This window comes from Drosophila sulfurigaster, chromosome X (genome assembly GCF_023558435.1).
Source record: "Drosophila sulfurigaster albostrigata strain 15112-1811.04 chromosome X, ASM2355843v2, whole genome shotgun sequence".
In the NCBI taxonomy this organism is placed as follows: Eukaryota; Metazoa; Arthropoda; class Insecta; order Diptera; family Drosophilidae; genus Drosophila; species Drosophila sulfurigaster.
Window position 1 is genome coordinate 31,953,910 of NC_084885.1, and position 18,095 is coordinate 31,972,004.

The 18,095-nt window shown below is 42.8% G+C and overlaps 3 protein-coding genes across 6 annotated transcripts in view; 1 reads left to right on the forward strand and 2 right to left on the reverse strand.

The window, feature by feature from the left end:
- Positions 1-769, forward strand: part of LOC133849020 (RING-box protein 1-like) — a 123,237-nt gene extending 122,468 nt beyond the window's left edge. The window contains exons 1-2 of one of the 2 annotated variants that reach the window (XM_062284834.1): positions 307-355; positions 423-769. In XM_062284834.1, coding sequence (XP_062140818.1) covers positions 322-355; positions 423-679 — 291 coding nt within the window. In that variant the 5' untranslated portion in view covers positions 307-321 and the 3' untranslated portion in view covers positions 680-769. Of the gene's footprint in view, positions 1-306; positions 356-422 lie in introns of those variants that run through there. The other variant, XR_009895320.1, reaches the window with a different exon arrangement.
- A 3,719-nt stretch (positions 770-4,488) lies between these two features.
- On the reverse strand, positions 4,489-10,115 carry LOC133847507 (uncharacterized). 2 transcript variants are annotated; one of them, XM_062282611.1, is made up of 5 exons: positions 10,005-10,115; positions 8,789-8,843; positions 7,786-8,735; positions 7,001-7,264; positions 4,489-5,674 (listed from the first exon to the last, which is right to left on the reverse strand). In XM_062282611.1, the coding sequence occupies exons 3-5, from the start codon at positions 8,650-8,652 to the stop codon at positions 4,871-4,873; spliced, it is 1,935 nt and encodes a 644-aa protein (XP_062138595.1). In that variant the 5' UTR covers positions 8,653-8,735; positions 8,789-8,843; positions 10,005-10,115; the 3' UTR covers positions 4,489-4,870. The 2 variants fall into 2 exon arrangements, with proteins under 2 accessions (XP_062138595.1, XP_062138594.1); XM_062282610.1 differs by having other exon boundaries at positions 7,786-8,843.
- An 87-nt stretch (positions 10,116-10,202) lies between these two features.
- Positions 10,203-18,074, reverse strand: LOC133847506 (defective chorion protein, FC125 isoform). Of its 2 annotated transcripts, none has more exons than XM_062282609.1 (5): positions 17,774-18,073; positions 14,545-16,843; positions 14,228-14,481; positions 12,632-12,729; positions 10,203-10,980 (listed from the first exon to the last, which is right to left on the reverse strand). In XM_062282609.1, the coding sequence occupies exons 1-5, from the start codon at positions 17,981-17,983 to the stop codon at positions 10,281-10,283; spliced, it is 3,561 nt and encodes a 1,186-aa protein (XP_062138593.1). In that variant the 5' UTR covers positions 17,984-18,073; the 3' UTR covers positions 10,203-10,280. The 2 variants fall into 2 exon arrangements, 1 of the variants encoding a protein (XP_062138593.1); XR_009895170.1 differs by having other exon boundaries at positions 10,933-10,980; positions 12,632-12,743; positions 17,774-18,074.
- Between the last annotated feature and the right edge of the window lie 21 nt (positions 18,075-18,095).

The following is an 18,095-nucleotide window of genomic DNA, read 5'->3' on the forward strand; positions in this document are numbered from 1 at the left end:
CGATAATTGACAGACGGTTGAAAGCTATCGATGACTTTATTTCTCTCGACAAATTGTCATTGCCTGTTTGTTAAAATTTGAGCAACACACTATTTATTGTGAGAATTGAGACTTGTGTCGTTCGTTGAGCACAAACGTTTAGAAATTTAAAATCGAAATAAAAAACCAACAGAGAAAATCTATTTCCGAATTTTACAATTGAAGAGAATCTAAAAATGGCTAATAAGAAAGCTGATTCCAATGACGGGCAATCCGACAAAGTAAGCGCGAGTTGATATAATCTACATATTTAATCATTTTCTATTAAATTTAACGCCCTCCATGCAGAATTCGGGCCTTACTTCGTGGGCAGCGGGTAAGTCTTCAGATTGCAGAGGCTCTCTGTTTTCCTCTTTTGATTTGTGTGCTCTCTTCTCCTCCAGGTGTCCTGCTCGATATACCAAAGGACATCTGCGCCATCTGTCGCAATCATTTGAAGCAGCTGTGCATCGACTGTGAGGCAGAGCAGGGCAGCCACTTGAAGAAGCTCGAAGAGATGTGCCCCGAGGTGACCGGTAAATGTAATCATGTCTTCCACTGGCATTGCATCTCGCCCTGGCTCAAGACCAAAAATGCCTGTCCCCTCGACTATCGCACCTGGGAATTCAAGTTCACCGGCAAGGAGAATCAAAAATTTTAGATCTTTCCATTTTTTCTTAAGCGTTCTTCGCTACAAGAGGCATCACAATGAACTCACTCTACTAAGAATTCATTCAATATATGTGCTTCTATAAGCTACATAAGCTCTTTGTTCTTCTATCTGTTTATAGTATATAATAATTCTTATTATATATCTTTATCCTGGATTCGTATATCTTAGATCCCTTCAGCTTTCCCTAATTTCTTTATATTTTATTCATATACTAGTAGTTATTTTTACTTTCCCTAGTTTCTTTATACTTCTTTGTTCATTTCTGCATTCATATCCAAGTTCCTTTCGGCTTTACATAGTTTCTTTGTACTTCTTTAGTTCATATCTTTATTACAATCCTAGCTTATTTTAACTTTCCCTAGTTTCTTTAACTTTCTTAGTACATATCTTTATCTATATCCTAGTTTCCTTTTACTCTCACTAGTTTCTTTATTCTTCTTTAGTTCATATCCTTGCTCCCTTTTGCTTTCCCTAGTTTATACTTTTTTAGTTCACATCTTTATCTATATCTCAGTTTCCTTTTACTTTCCCTACTTCATATCTTCATCTATATCCTACTTTCCTTTTACATTCCCTAGTTTCTTTAAACTTCTTTAGTTCACATCTTTATCTATATCTCAGTTTCCTTTTACTTTCCCTAGTTTATACCTCCCTAGTTCATATATTCATCTATATCCTAGTTTCCTTATTCATTCCCTAGTTTATACTTCTTCAGTTCATATCTTTATCTATATCCTAATTCCCTTCCTTAGTTGATATCTTTATTTTATATTATCCTAATCTCTCATTCCTTTTTTTACTTTTTCAGCCATCATCTTCTAAGCTTCTATTTCTGATTCTGATATCCTGCTGAGTTCCTTCTGTATCCTGATCTCTACCCTTCTCCACCTGTCTTACATCCTTGTGCCTTTGTGCTCCTCAACAGGTAGAAGAGAAATAGTGACTTTATTGTGTATACGCAACGTGTGCGTCGTGGAAGTTTGTGCTGCTGTCTCGACTGCTTCCGCTGTCGATGTTACTGTCACTGTTGTCGCCTATGTCGCATCCTGGTCGGCGTGTCCTTCCCGCTTCCTACGCTGTCATAATTGTGTTGATTATCTAATTAGCTGCAATTCCGCGCCCGGAAATTGCCCGTTGGACGCGTTGATAAAGCGGTCATCGTTGTTCTCCTCCTCATCGCAATTCCCAGTCTCGCATGCTCTAATTTTTAAGTGCACTCGGTTGTCTCGGCTTGCCACATAATCTCGTCATGAATATATTTGTTTTGTTGCCGCCTTGTCTCGACGTTGGCTCTTCCCCCATCCCCCATCCCCCATTGCGAACAGCTAGCAAGTTGGCGTTTAAGTCGCGCCATAAAAATTCATTGCCAAACGGGCCAAAGTATTGCCACAGCCAATCGACGCGAGTACTCCGGACGCCTTCTCTATCTCCTCCTCTGTAGCCTGCGGCGGCTGCTGCTGCTGATGCTGCGTCAAGCTAGTCGAGGATATAAAAGTTGAGCTGCTCGCGTAATCCGCTTCTCGGCGCGCTCCTCGTCGTCATATCATTCACATTTTGGCTATGCTGGTATTACTCGCTCCACTTGCTAAGATTACTCGTTGCTGTTATAACCTGCTAATATCCAGTTTTCTCTCCTTACTCACTCTTTTATTTCTACTCGATACTCGCTGTTCCTTTTTCTTAACTCTTTTCTACTCTAAATTTTCCTTCTAGCCGCATTCGATATTTTGTCAATGCTCTTACATTATCCCTACTCAATCTACTCGCTACTTTCTATTCGCTATTACCTTTATACTCCTTTCTGTTCTCTCTTTTCTCTTTCTATACACGCCTCACTTTCCCCATTCCGCTCGCGGTTATTTTTCTACTCGTTATTTACATTCACTCTTTTCTACTCGCTATTTACTTTCTACTCGCTGTTATCTTCCTCCTCGTTACTTACATTCTTACTCGTTATTTTCTACTCCTTACTTTCCACTCGCTGTTTTCTTCCCACTCGCTTCATTCTTGCTTTTCGCTCTACGCTTTCTACACTTTACACTCGCTGTATTCTCTCTTTCGCTTCTTCTCGTTAGCTACCCTCTACACTCGCTGCGCTCTCCTCCTACTCGTGGGCTTTCCTCTCCACTCGCCGCGTTCTCCTCTTTCAAACTTATTATTCGTATTTTTTACACTCGTTGGTTCTTCCCTACACGGTAATTGCATTCTACTCGATATTTTTATCCTACTCTTTACTTACTTTCTAACTCGCTGTTTTCTTCTCACTCGTTATTTACTTCCTCACTCGCTCTTTTCATTCTACTCGCTTCATTCTTTTCTATTCGTTATCTTCCCTCTCCACTCGCTGCATTTTCCTCTTTCAAACTTTACTCGTTGTTTCGTTGCACTCGCTGTCGCAGCGTAAATGATGCAGCCAGCAGACATACTGTTGTCAGAAGCGCAGAAAAAGAAATGTGAAATAGGAAACATTTTATAAAAAGGAATTGCATAAAGTTTTTTGCGGTCCTCCCCACATTAAAGAGGAAGCCAAGACAGCCAGCTATGAGCCACAGCTTCCAGACATAGGCGAGGAAATCTGACAAGGCGAAGGAGGATGAGTAGGGGGAAAAAACTGAGGACAACGACAATGCAGGCAAAAGCAACGGCAATGAGCTTAAGTTCAATACATTTACTTGAATTTCCAGCAACGATGACGACGTCGATGGCGATGTGGATGTGGATGTGGATGTCGTTGACTACTTGGCTATGGAGCTAGAAGCTAGCTGAAACTGGTTGCTGAATGCTAAGGCGACGTCATGCCCATTACAGCAGTTTTGTGGCAGCAAAAAAAGGGAACATTTTTAGTTGAACGGATGGAGGGGAGAGAACGGGGAATGGGGAACATAGCACAAATGTGCGAGGCGATAAGCAAAGCATCAGCTCAACACTGAGAGGAGCAGGGGACGAACAATTGGGTTAAACCAAATGGAGTTGAACGCGTGTCACGCTTCTTACGATATTTTGGGGTCTTTTACTTCTATTTGAAAAATTCAAAAACAAGAGTTCCTAACTTTTAAATACTGGTTTTCCATAAAGCAAAATAAATAAAAAAATAACTCTTATAATAAATTTATTGTCAATTGGAATAATAATCGTTACACTTTTCGATTTTCGCAATTATTTTTTTTATATTCCTATACAAATTTTATGAAATTTCCGAAATATGTTGTTAGATGTATCTGAAATGTTTTGAATTAGGATAGAAAAGAATGTTCTTGAGTGAATTTTAAATTTAATTTATGCTTTATTTTTTTCTTTTGCATTTTTAAGGTAACCATACTGATTTCGATTAAGCAATTATATCCCTATTAAGCAAAATAAATAATAAAGAATTTATTAGAATTATAATCTATTTGAACAATTCCATAATAAGATTTTTGCTTTAACTTTTAAATACAAATTTCAACTCAAGAAATAACAAAAAAAAAAACTCGTTATTTGGAATTTATTTTCTAAAATTTAAAACTTCTGATTTTCATGAGAATGTTATCAAATGAATTTTAAATTTAATTTATGCTTATAAATGGAAAAACTTGTTAGGCTTTTCGATTTTTGCGATTATTTTTGATATTCCTATATAAATTTAATGAAATTTCCGAAATATTTTTCAAGATGTATTTGGAATTTTCTAAATTAGGATTAATTTTAAATTTAATTTAAGGTATATTTTATTATTTTGCAATCAGTACGATTGAAATATTCGTATGCAAATTGCGTTTGCTTACAGTGAGTCAGAAATAAAAATAGTGCTTGAAAAGTTTGCGAAATCACCTTCGAGAACAGCGTCTTCGTGATTTGCGTGTCTGAAGGATGCGCATCGCTGTTAGACCAATGGACGAGTGTCATAGAATGTAACCAGCATGGAAGCGAGCGAGAGCGGGAGAGAATTGATGTCGTCTACGTAGTCGGAGGATGAGGATGAGGCAAGGATTTCATGCTCGTCGTTCTCGTTTTTTTGTTATTCTGGTTTTTGCAAATTTATCGCTTTCAGATAAAACGTTTTGCGTTTTGCAAACGATACGACGAAGTGCAGAAAACTGCGAAGCGGCGTCTACTCTTGGGCAGGGAGAGAGAGAGAGAGAGAGAAGAGAGCAAGAGATTATGAAGTAATTTAATTAAAACTGCGGCAATTTTGCGGCATTATTTATGGATCAACAGTTCGAGGCCAAAGACAAACGCGGCGACCAAATGCGCCCACAGTGTCAGCCAAAAGAGTGCGGCCAACTCATTGAACGCCAGCACACGCAGCTGCTTCTCCTGCTCCCGCTCCTGCTCCGGCGTATCCACAGCATCTCCCTCCGGCTGCAGACCATCGAGAGTGTCATACGACACAGCCGTGATCCGGGCAATGCTCTCATCTCGCTCATCCACGGCGCTCACATATTGCCGCGTCCAGTGCTCGAGGAAGCCATGCGAATGGGCCAACATTATCTGATCGTTGAGCACTCCGACCATATGCGAATGTCGTCGCACATTGAACGACAGTTGCTGTGTGAAAATCCGCTCGCGAACCAAATGCAATCGACGACTCATCGCATGCACTTTGCGAAAGTAGCCAAAGTATTCGTAGGGTGTGATGATCGCGAGTCGCTCGTTGCTGCCGCTACTCACCGCCAGTTGGCCAAACGATTGCAACTCACTCGCCGCCAGATGGCGCAACTGTTGCGTTCGCAACTCCGGCAAACTGGCAAGCCAACGATCCGCATTCCCATCCACCAATTGAATCGTATAACTCTGAGCCAGCACTTCGGCTATAGTCTGAGGAGGATTGCGCTGCGAGTCCTGGCGCAGCATCTGATACATGCCCGACTGATAGGCGCTGCGCAGCACCAGTGTGCCCATCACCCAGGTGACGAACAGCAGACGCCAGTGCATCCTTCGGGGCAACTCGGCGGGCAGCAACTGACCGCCAATCGTCAGCACCAGCAGTTGGTAATAGGGATGCTGGAATGAGGATTTGGAAATTTCACAGTGAATGTCAAATGTGTGATATGGTAGAAAATAAATGGTACCATACTTGTAGTATAGTATAGTAAACAGTATTTAGTATATATGAATTTAGTATATTTCCATTGAGAGTATATATTGGTGAAGTTAAGAAAGTATTATTTGAATGTAGTACAATATATATCGATCGAGATTAAGCTACTTATCGGTGGAATTCAGTATGTATCAATTTAAAGTAAATGGTATATATTATAATACAGTATAGTATACAGTATTTAGTATATATGAATTTAGCATATTTCGATTGAGAGTGAGAGTATATTTTTGTGGATTAAATAAGCACAATTTGAATGCAGTACATATCGATTGAGAGTGCGGTATATATCGGAGGAATGTAGTATGCATCATTTAAATGTAGTATATATCGGTTTTATTTAGTATAAGTGTTTGAATATAGTATATATCGATTGAGAGTGCAGTATATATCGGTGGATTTTAGTATGCATCTTTCAAATGTAGTATATAACGATTGAGATTCAAGTATATATCGGTAGAACGCAGTATGATATTTGAATATACTAATTTTCATTCAGAATTTTTCGTTTGAGCGCAGCATACATATATCGGTGGAGCTCAGTAGTATCCTTTTAGTATAGTAAATATCGATTAAGAGTAAGGTATATATCGGTGGATATCAGTATGTATCTCTTGAATACAGTATAAATCGTTATAAATCAGTATATATCGTGTGATTATAGTATATATCGATCAAAAATGCAGTCTATATCGGTGGAACTTAGTATATATCGATTGAGAGTGCATTATAAATCGGTTCAATTTTGTATATATCGCTAAAATGTAGTATATATCGATTGAGAATGCAGTATATATCGGTGACATTCAGTAAGCATCATTTATATATGCAATATGCATCCGAAGAAAACAATTGGTTGATTTTAGATCTTAATTCGGTTGAGAATCAGGTATACATATTTAGAATAACGTAATATACCGATATTTTTTCAATATATGTATTTACTTATTTATTATAAAATTTTGACTATATTTGAGCAATATATTCAGGTATATTTTACATATGGTAATAATCAGATATATCGCACATAGGTCCCGGTATATTTTAGTATTTTCGGTATATACATTTTGTATATTTTAACGACAATACTGTTAACGGGCATCTTACTTGCTTATATACAGCAAAGTCAAGTGTCTAAAATGTAGTTACTCGAAATAATGATGAAACACGAAAGCTAATGAATTTTGAATTTGTAACTGATAAGCAACTTAGAAGAGACTTCTGCTCACCTGAGAATAACGTTGATAGCGTCGCTGGTGCAGCCAGAGCAGCAGGAAACTCAGAGCCAGCACCAAACCGATGGCAAGCCACAGTTGCGGATGGAAGGGAAAAGCGAGTTTCTCGTAGGTCGAGTAGGCGCTTGGTAGATTCGTGATCAGCATAATGTGGCTCATGAAGTAGTACATGGATTGTGAATACGGTTGCTCCTCGCTGCTATTGCTTGGCTTGTAGTGAAAGCCGCCCAAGGCATATTCCGCTTTGTTGCCAAAGATCTAAATGAATATAATTCAAATAAACAAATATGTGTTGAACAAGTTCGCAAGTTCCACAAATTTCAGAGTATCCTTATCTAGCGACCTTTATGTACCTAAATTTGGCATTGCAATGGGATATCAAATGTGACATCACATCTCTAAAGTAATCGATATATGTACAATCGTTTATATATTACATAACGTAATTATAATATAAATGCATATATCTTAAATAAATATTGCTTTCGATGGCACCATCGATAGTAATTGGGTCACTATCGAAAGTGTCTGCTACTATCGATTGTGGCTCGATAGTGAACTAGATCTTGCGTAGATTCGACGCTTATCTTAAATTCGACTCATTATAGATCAAAATACCTATGTAAAGCGATCCATATCTATTTTACTCAGAGCAATATGAGACGCCAGTTACCGATGGCACCATCGATTGTAATTGGGTCACTATCGAAAGTGTCTGCTACTATCGATTGTGGCTCTATAGTGCCATCGATAGTTCTTCACCTTTACCCAAAACTTGCCTCATCGAATATCCAGCCAGACTCGTTGAAAGTGTCGCGCACCTCCTCCTGACTGAGCCAATAGAGTCCGACGGTAAAGTTGAGATTGTTGGCCATGAACTGCAGCAGTTCGCCCTCGATGCCAACGAAGGTGCCATCGGGTTGCAGCACCAGATACGGCATATCCGGCCAGGTGGCGCAGGTCAAGGTGCAGCCAAAGAAGTTGCTCAGCTTCGCAGGGAAATACTGAAGCGATGTCCAACGTTGCAACCGATGATCAAAGCTGTTGACAACCTGAGCACGAATCTGTTTGCAATCATGCATCGCACTGAAGGGAAAGTAGCTGAGTAACTGAAGTTCATCATCTGATGAGGTGAGTAAAGCAACATTTAGAACACTGAGCTGCCAAAACAGTTGCATGGCGAGCGTTGGCTGCGGTTGCAGCATGTAGACAAGCGTGTAGGAGAGATTGCTGGTGGCACGCTGTGCGGCATAGATGCGATGCAACGATTGAATGTCGCTGACAAGCAACAGCACCGCATGCTTGTAGGGACGATAGGGAAGCGAACGCTGATGCGACAAGCTCAGCGGTTGCAAGGTGCTGATGACATGACGTTGCACCTCGGTCAACAGATCCAACAACTGTTGTGTCGCATTATCCGTGCCACTCTCCAGATGAACGTGCAACGTCTTGCATTGCGACATCTCCGATTCCAGCAGCACCTGTGACAACGCCAACGACAGCAACGATGATGACGATGACGATGTTGTTGGTGTCTCCACCGCAGGCTCAGCCTCAGCGAGGAGGCACAGCCAGAAGCAGCACAGCTGAAGCAGCATGACAACTTTGTCGCCTTCGTATCGCCAACTGCTTGAAGAGCACTTCATTTCGAAGCCAGCAAGCCTGAAAGTCCGCAAGTTAGGCGTCAGAGTCAGGTCAGCGCCTCGGGGGAAATCTGTTTAATGCGCCGCTAATAAGCATATTGTTGCATAATTGCCCACAATGGCAGCTAATCAGCTATACTTGCGGCGCCTCCAGCTATCCTCAATCACTTCAATTACCAGTTCTCCTGTGTCACCTATCGAACACCTATTCTTTCAATATTCATTATTAAGATCAAATCGTTATAGATATTATTTGTTTACTATTCAATATGCAACCAAAACATAGACTTTATATTGAATCAACTCTGGTCACATCATTTTTGATTATGGCATGAAGTTTTATGCAGAATTATTTATTTTTTTAATTTTTTTGCTGTAACTATATATAGACTTTATATTAAATCAACTCTGGTCACATAATTTCTAATTATCATGTATTATTCATTATTATTTATTTATTATTCAATATGCAACGAAAATATAGACTTTATATTAAATCAACTATGGTCACATCTTTTCTGATTATTGCGTGAAATTACATGCACTGTAATTTATTATTAATTATTATTTAGTTATGACGAAATATGTAATAAATATATGAACTTTATATTTATTCAATTGAGTTGAACATTAATTTATAATTTTTGCGTTATATTCCGTTTTATTTTGAAATGATATCTGATATATATTTGTCTTTCAATTGTATTATTTTAAGTTTATTTACTTTAATTGTAATAAAATCATAATTTTATAATTATTCTTTTAGTAGTAAAACACGAAGTATGATTCATTTTTATTAAATGTGGATTCAATCATATTATTATTATTACTTTAATTGTATTGGCTTTTTATTTATCATTGCTTCTGCTTTTATAATGTTAATCTGATATCACATCTCTAATGTATTCTATGTACCATCGTTAATATAGTATATAAAATAATCATAATAATCCCAAATTGGAATATATGGGCACACTGTTTAACGTTATTCTGCTGACTGGTTGTGTTCCTTGTTGAATTTAAAATTTGAAATATTTTATTAATGTTAAGCCATAAACTGTATTACTTATTATTGTTATTAATTTTTTAGTGAAAACGAATATTATTCCTTATTTTAATAAGATGAGGCAACGACTAAGCCATTCATGCTAATAACTATAGCATTTAGCCTCCATGCGAATCGGAACACAAATTTTAATAGTTGATTTAGTTCCTTGAACATTTTTCTGGCTTGCAATAAATTGACAATACATTTATATGCTGGTCCTTTGATCTTGACCAGCATATATTATAAAAAAAATATATTTGCTTTTATTTGCTTTACCCCCTTGATAAAACTTTGCCAAAATACTTACCCGATTTCATTATCCTTTCTAAATCCTTTTCAAGTATTGTCAAATTCCTATGCTCCTAAGTTTTCCTTTTGCATCGCAGCTGCTTTGTGGTGAGATCGCAGGTTAAATTCATTGATCCAACACCTATTCCTATGGGGAACAATTGCAATTACAAATTGCATTTGTATTTACAACAAATAAAGGAGCAGCTAGCTTCTGAATTTTTTTTATAGTTTTATACATTTCTAGTTTCTCGTTTATTTGTTGCGTACATAATATTGGATAATAGCTGTCAGTTTAGTCATCAAAAGGCTCAACATCCTTATCGTTATCGTTGTTGTGATGATCATGATCGTTGTTGTCTTCCAAATCCTCATCCTCAAAGCGGAAGAAATCCACATCATCGTCGTCGTTGTCGTCGCCTCGGTGTTGTTTATTTTTCTTCTCAACGATGCGTTCGCTAGTTGCTTCCACATCGCTGCTTGGCTCATCGAAAAGTCCTCGCTCCGCAGCTCCCAGCTCGTAGACAGGCGTTGAATCGCTTTTAAGTTTCGGTTCGTTGCGTACCAGCAACGGCGGCTTAACAACGACACGCGTCTGATTCGTTTGATGATTGAGCATGCCCTGATAGAGATGCGGAAACCGTCGCTGAAACTCCGCCTTAATGCGCAACAGACGCTCGAGCATGCCCGGCGTCAGAAGCTGATGACTTTGCACCGGCGTCGGCATAATGTGAGTGTCCCGACGGGGTCGCAAATACGGTTCATAGCTGCCACCACCGCCGTAGAGCGCATGCTGGGGATTAAAGGCTTTCTCCGTCCAGGGATCGTGGGGCTGGGCGATGGGCAAGAGACCCATGTAGGGACGCAGCAGGTTGTCGCTGAAACCCTTCGGGGCTCCTAGCAAAGCGTCGCTTTCCTCGCCAGTCGAAGATGTGGATGTGGTTGTGGTTGTGGCTGATGGATGTGATGATGTTGATGTTGATGCTGATGATTGACTGCATGCAATGATTGAAATGAATGAAGAGGAGAGAAGCTACATTAGTGAAATGATAATGATGTAATGATAAAGTTAATTTTAAATGGTAAATTTTAAATGCTAATGCTAAATGTTAATGAGCTGCCGCTGCTGACTTCGGTTTGCGTCGCAAACGTCGTGTGCGCAGTTTTTTTGTGCTGCTGATGCTGTTGGGATTGCTTTTGACCTGACTGATTGCTGATCTTTCGCGCTGGAGCTGCAAACGTAGAAGTTCATGTAAGACATCGATCAGTTGATCGAGCTTCGTGCTGCGCGCACGCAACACCGCAAGCTCCGTTTGCTCCCGACGCGTTACCTTTGCCTGACGCGTCGTTCGCACAACCGAACGAACCTGGGATTGGGAATGGGAATCGAGCCGAGAACTGGCGCTACGACGTCGCACAAATTTACCACGCAAAGCATAAGGCGTGGGTGTTGTGGCAATGGCATTTGAATCGCCATCAGCTGATTGTTGTTCCAGCTGCTGCTCCTTCTCCTCTTCCTCCTCCTGTTCATCCATTAGCGAGTTGAGCAAGTGCGCCACATTGCTGCGCTCTGTTGTTGTGGTCGTCGTGGAGGTCGAGGTGCCATTGCCCGAGGCCCGTTTCGACTTGTTATCGGGATCGTAGGGCTGCAATTCCTGGTAGCTATAATCACCGGAAGCATTCGAAGTCTCCGCTTTGGGCAGCGCCAGATTCTCGCCTTGTGTGTATTGCTGTTGATGCGTCTTGGACAAATACTTGGTATCGTAACCCTTGCTGGCCAGCAAACGCTCCCAGCTCTTCTCGCTGTAAGGCAGCACAGTTGTGGCGCCATCGATGGCATTGCTGCGTGGGGTTGTTGTGGTCGTAGTTGATGTTGTTGAGGTTGATGTTGTTGAGGTTGATGTTGTTGTGCTGGGAGTTGAAGTTGAAGTTGTCGAAGTTGTTGTGCATCTCTCTGCATGCTGGCAATCCCTGAGTCCCTGCTCTGCCTGATGGAGCTGCTCCTTCAGGCTCTGTATGAGCTGATAGAGCTTCTGAAATTCAGCACGCGCCGCAGCCAGCTCGCTGGCAACTGTCTCGTTGCTGCCACCACTTGGAGCGTCCTGTTGCGGTGGCAACTCTTGCGTCTTTGCTCCTGTCTCCGATTCGTACTTTGGCGTCTCTGTTTCCGTCTCCGTTGGGGTTTCCGCTGTTGCTCCGCTGCCGTAATCCTCCTCGGCGCCCGCTTCAACGCCAGCGGCCAACTGATCGCCACTGATCTCCAACGGCTCTTGGCTGGCTCGCTCCAATGCCTCGCGTATGGAGGCCGCATTGTACCGCATCAGCGCCTCCGCTGGATCCTCATCCGGACTCAGTGTTATCTCCTTCAAGCCTAGTTTGTACTCCTTCCGCAGCACATTCAACGAACCCTCATCGATCGTCTCCAAGGTTCCGTAGCCCGCATTCGTAGCGGGTTCCGCTTCAGTATGCGGCTCAGCGCTGCGTCTAACGCGACGCATCGTAGGAACTTTAACCTGCTGCTGTTGCTCCTGCTGCATATGATTCCTTTGGCCGCAACGACAGCTGCTGCCGCAGGCGCAATGAGCGCTGCCGCAGCCACAGCCGCCGCTGGTGCGATCCAAAGCTGTAGCTGGAAATTGTGCTAACCTTTTCTGTATGCGATGATTGTTGTTGTCGTCGTCGGTCGTCAAAGTTGCTGTGGTCGTGTTGCTGTTGCTGTTGTCATCGGTGGGAGGTTTTATTGCCTGAAATGCGTCGCCTGTTAATGACATGAGGAACAGCATACGAGAAGCACACGAAGAAGAATATGAGACTTATGAATGACATGAGACTAGGCTACTAACTGTGTGTGCGTGTGGTGTGGTGTGGTGTGCAGTGCGTGTAATTCGGTGTAGTGAAATGTGTGGTGTGATGTGGTGTAGTGAAGTGTGTGGAGAAAAGTGTGGAAAATGTTGCAATAAAAAATAGTTAAGAAAGTGTTGTAGGGGCCTTTTTTGTAGACAATTTAAAGTTGTAGTCGAAGGTGAAGTGCGGAGTGAGGGAAAGTTTAGTATAAAATTGTGGAAAATATAGTGAGTGCTTTACTGGAGGTTGTGGTAGATTTGGTTAGGTAAAGAGATGAGTGGACTATGAAAGATTTTAGTAAATGGTTTATTGCAGAGCTTAGTGAAAAGAGCAGGGTTTACTTTGGAATTTACGTGCTGTTTTAGTAATGGCTTTATTAGATAGAATAGAGAATAATTTATGAGAGGGTGTAGAATGGTGGAGAGTGCAGAGTGAAGAGAGAGTTTAGTGGAGTAGAGACTTTAGCGAAATGGAGAGTTTAGTGGAGTGGACAGTTTAATAGAGTGGAGAATTAAGTTGAGCGGAGAGTTTAGTGAATTGGATAACTTTGTGATGTGGAGAGTTTAGTGGACTAGAATCTTTAGTAAGAGTGGAGAGCTAAGTGGAGTATTAAGGAGAATAAAGTGAAGGGTTTAGTGGAGTAGGTAGTGGAAACCGTGCTGAAGATGATGTGGAGAATTCATTGATAAATATCGCGGACAGTTTTAAATATATTATAGGAGGGTTTAATGCGAATTAGAGAACAATTTAAGAGAGTAGGGTGTAGAATGGTGGAGAGTGCATAGTGGAGAGTTTGGCGAAGTGGAGAGTTTAGTGCAGTGGAGAGTTAAGTGAAGTCGAGAGTTTAGTAGAGTGGAACGTTGAGTGGAGTATTGAGGAGGATACAGTGAAGTATTTAGTAGAGTAGGCAGTGGAGATGCGCAAGGTGATGTGGAGAGTTCATTGAGTGGAGAGTTTAGTGAAGTGGCGATTTTAGTAGAGAGAAAAAATTAGTGGAGTGGATAGTTTAGTGTAGGGTATTGAGGAGAGTACATTTAGGGCAGTGGAGAATTTAAAAGAGATTACACGTGTAGTGGAGAGTTCATTGATAGAGGATTTAGTGCGAATTAGGAAATGATTTAAGAGAAAAGGGTGAATAATGGTGAAGATTGCAGAGTGTAGTGGAGATTTCAGTGGAGTAGAGTGGAGAGAGAAATATTTAGAACAGTGAGTATTTAAAAGAGATTGCAGTCGAGTGTTGTGGAGAGTTTAACAACAAGTGTGTTATGCAGTAGTATTGTAGAAAAGTGGAAGGTGTAGTGGAGAGTTCATTGATAGGTATCGTGGAGAGTTTCAAGGTGTTCGTGCACGGTTGTGTGCTGTGTATATCTACTGGTGACTGTTTGCTTCAACACTTACCGCCGCCAAGACCTGATGTTCGCGCAGCATGCTGTCGATCGCATCATTGCCGACTGCCGCCCGGTAGCCACCGTAGGCATTCGATCCGTAACCGCCGCCGCCATAGCTGGTGCCATAGCTGCTTGGAGCCGGTGGGGCATATTGATAGGCAACTGGACGTGGTGGTGGTGCCTGCTGATAGTAATTGATGATCGTTGGTGCGACCTTTGACTTGACCTTCTTGTGATGATTGCCGCCCAAACCCAAAACGTCGACTGTGTTGCGGAGGAATGGCACTGGGTTAGTTAGTCGGCTACGAAATACACCGTAGAGATTACCTTTGTGACGCTCCTTGCCATCGGTTTCCGGCATTTGTGGCGTCGCCTCACCCACCATCAGGCCATCGCCGTCCGTCTCCATGCGCATTGGTTGTTGCTCCGCTTGTTGCTGCTGCTCCTGTTGCTTCACCTTTGTCGCATCTTCCGTCCACTGACGTGGCTGCTGCTGTTGATCTTCGGCTTGTTCCCATTGACGCAACTGTTGTTGTTCTGCTTGTTGCTGTTGTTGTTGCTTCAACTTTGTGGCATCTTCTGTCCATTGACGCATTTGCTCAGCTTGTTGCTGTTGCTTCAACTTTGTGGCATCTTCTGTCCATTGACGCATTTGCTGTTGCTGCTCCGCTTGTTGCTGCTGCCGTTGCTGCTGTTGTTGTTGCTGTCTTATGGACTCCTCTGACCACTGACGCTGTTGCTCTGCCTGCTGCCTCATGGCCTTCATCTTCTCATCTGCCCATTGACGCTCCGCTGGCTGTTCCCATTGACGCAGCTGTTGCTGTTGCTCCATGCCTGGTTGCTGTTGTTGCTGCTGCATTGTTTGCTGCTTCATTGCCTCCTCTGTCCACTGACGTTGCTGTTGCGCCTGTTGCTGCAGCTGCTGCTGTTGCTGCTTCAGCTTCATCGTCTCCTCCGTCCACTGACGTTGCTGCTGCATAGCCCGCATTTTGGCATCCGCCCATTGACGTTCCGCCAACTGTTGCTGTTGCTGCTGATCGATCGCTGCCTGGCGTTGCATCGTCTCCATTTGCCTGGCCATGGCTTCCTGTTGTGCCTGTTGCTGCTGTCGCTTTGCCTGCTCCTCCATCCACTGACGTTGCATCAGCAACTGTTGCTGCTGCTGTTCCATTGGCTGCGACATCATCTGACGCATGATCATCTCCTGTTGCTGCTGCTGCTGTTGCGTCTTCTCCTTGACTGCCTGCTGCTCTGCCGCATCAAATTGTCGCTGCTGTTGTTGCATTTGTGGCGTCGCCTCAGCTGTGGCTGCTGCGCGTTGCTTCTCGTTGGCCAACCTGTAAGCATAGGCCATCACGTTGACGATGTCCTCCTTGGAGAGCGTTTGCTGTGGCGTTGTCGCCTGACGCTTGAACGCAGCGCTTCCCTGCACCTTGCGTTGCGCTTCCTTGTTCAACAGACGTCGCACATAATCATCGCGCAGCGCACGCTCAATGTCCGATCGTGTGATCTTATGCACCGGAGTCCGACTCAAAGGATAACGCAGCTTGTAAGACGGCTGCTGCTGCTGCTGACGTCCTCCTTCCTGTGCATTGGCGCGCATCTCGCGAGCTAGAGCCTCAATCTGCTGCAGCAGCTTCAATTCGGCAATCACCTGACGCTCAAACATTTGCAGTTTCGTCTCAATCTCGCGCTGTTCCGTGGGACTGTTCGTAGTCTTCGTGTTGCTGCTCGTTGCTGGCATGCGGAACCACAGCAATGGCACACGCTGTTTATCCTGCTCCATTTGCAGCGCTGACTTCAGCTTGAGCTGTGCCAACTGCGCCTCCCTTTGCTCTGGATCTCTGTAGTTGATGATGCTGCTGCTTTCAGGCGTTTCGGGTTTCACACGCACCTCCGAGATGTCCGAAGCTTGAGCGGTCGCATCGGCTGCGGCAGCGGGCGCTGCTCCTGGCCAGAATTGACGTAGACCAGCCATGAAGGCATCGGGTGTGGGTGCTTGGGGCATGGCAGCCAAGGCGCTGCCGAGCATGTTGTTGGTGCCGTCGAAAAAGCCGGCAAATGGCGCCGGTGGTGCTTGGGCCACAGCGGGCGGCGCCTGAGCCACATCATCGGTGGCAGCCTTGGCTGCAGCTGCCGGTGGTGGAGGGGGGGTTACGGTAGCTGGAGCTGGCGGCGGTGCACCCAAGAGACCATCGAGGGGTGGCAATTGTAGACCCGCAAGTGGTTGACCAAGATTAAAGTCCTGTATGTTGGGCAGTGCCGGCAGTGGCGGCATTTGTCCCACCAGACCATCGGGCAGCCAACTCTGGCCGAGATTAGGCTGTGGCATTTGGCTGAGCAGCTGCTGCAACATCACGGGTGCATTCAATGGATTCGGCGGCACAATCGGCGCATTCTGGCGGGTGACACGCGACTTCTGGGCATTCGCATCGTCGGCCAGCACGAGGACCACCTTGGAGGCCGACTGCTGCAGATTGTCGGGCATGGCACCCAGAATGGACTGGGCGGGGAAGAGGCTACCCCAACGCAGCAGGCTGCTGAGGGCGGGGAACATCAAGTAAAAGGCATCAACCGGAGGAATGCCGCTGCGCACCGGCAACACCGGAGGCATCTGGCCGAGGATCTGCGGAGCAAGCGGAAAGATTCAATCAGAAATGAACAAAAATGCAATGATCGATGGCATTTGTAATTTGTTATGAAGTAAATGAAATAAAATCAATATATGTGGAATTCAATTCAATTCAACGGTGTCTTCCTTCCACTCAAATAATATTGAAATTTACTAATAATTAAAAATAAATTAAATAAACAAACAAATAATGCTAAAATGTTTTAAAAATTGTGAACAACTCAATCGATTTATCTTTACTAAACCTTTTCATCTGAAACTACTTAAAAAAGTCAATTTTAATGAAAAAAAGCATTAAATAAATAAAACTAATATTGCTTAAATGCTTCAGAAATGTTGCAAAACTCAATCATATTAAAATTCAATATTACTTTAACAAAAAATCGTTAATTAAATCAATATTGCTTTAAAAATGTTGTAAAACTCGATCTACTTATCTTTACTAGATCTCTACGTCTGAAACTACTTCAAAAATGTAATATTAATGAAAAAATCGTTAAACAAATGAAACAAATAATGATAAAATGTTTTAAAAATTGTGAAAAACTCAATCGATTTATCTTTACTAAACCTTTTCATTTGAAAAATTTCAAAAATGGAATTAAATTCAAATTTAATTCAACAGTGTCACCTAAATCATATTAAAATTCACTATTAATTGAAAATATCAATAAATCTAAACTAATATTGCTCAAATGCTTCAAATACTGCGCAAAACTCAATCGATTCAACTATACTACTCCTTTAAATCTAAAACTACTTCAAAAACCTTCACGTTACGTTTGAAAAGCAAAGAAATCGATCAACCGATTGTCGATAACGCAATCGATTTCACTTGCAGCTGTAGAAAGGATCAATCGAACAATAGTAAGCTCTTGCTTTGGTTCGTAGCAAAACTATTTTCACCACGCAACGTGAACTCACCTCGTCCCGTGTGGGGAAACGTGGCTTAGTTCCAGCCGCATCCGTTGCTGTTCCATTTGTGGTGTCCGTGGGCGTGTCTGAGGCATCCGTTAAGCTATCGACAGTGGCAGCTGCTGCATCGCCGCTGACAACTGTCGCCTGCTGTTGTTGCGCTGCATCCTGTGCGCTGCCCAGCGCTGCAATCAACAGCACCAAACCTAGCAATCTCATGCTTAATCCTATTTGCGATAATTTGAAGATGTTACACAGCGGGTTCGTGGGTTTAACTCGACGTGCTTAAGCTCGATCGACGACTGACGCCAAAATGTCGCGGCAGCTCAGC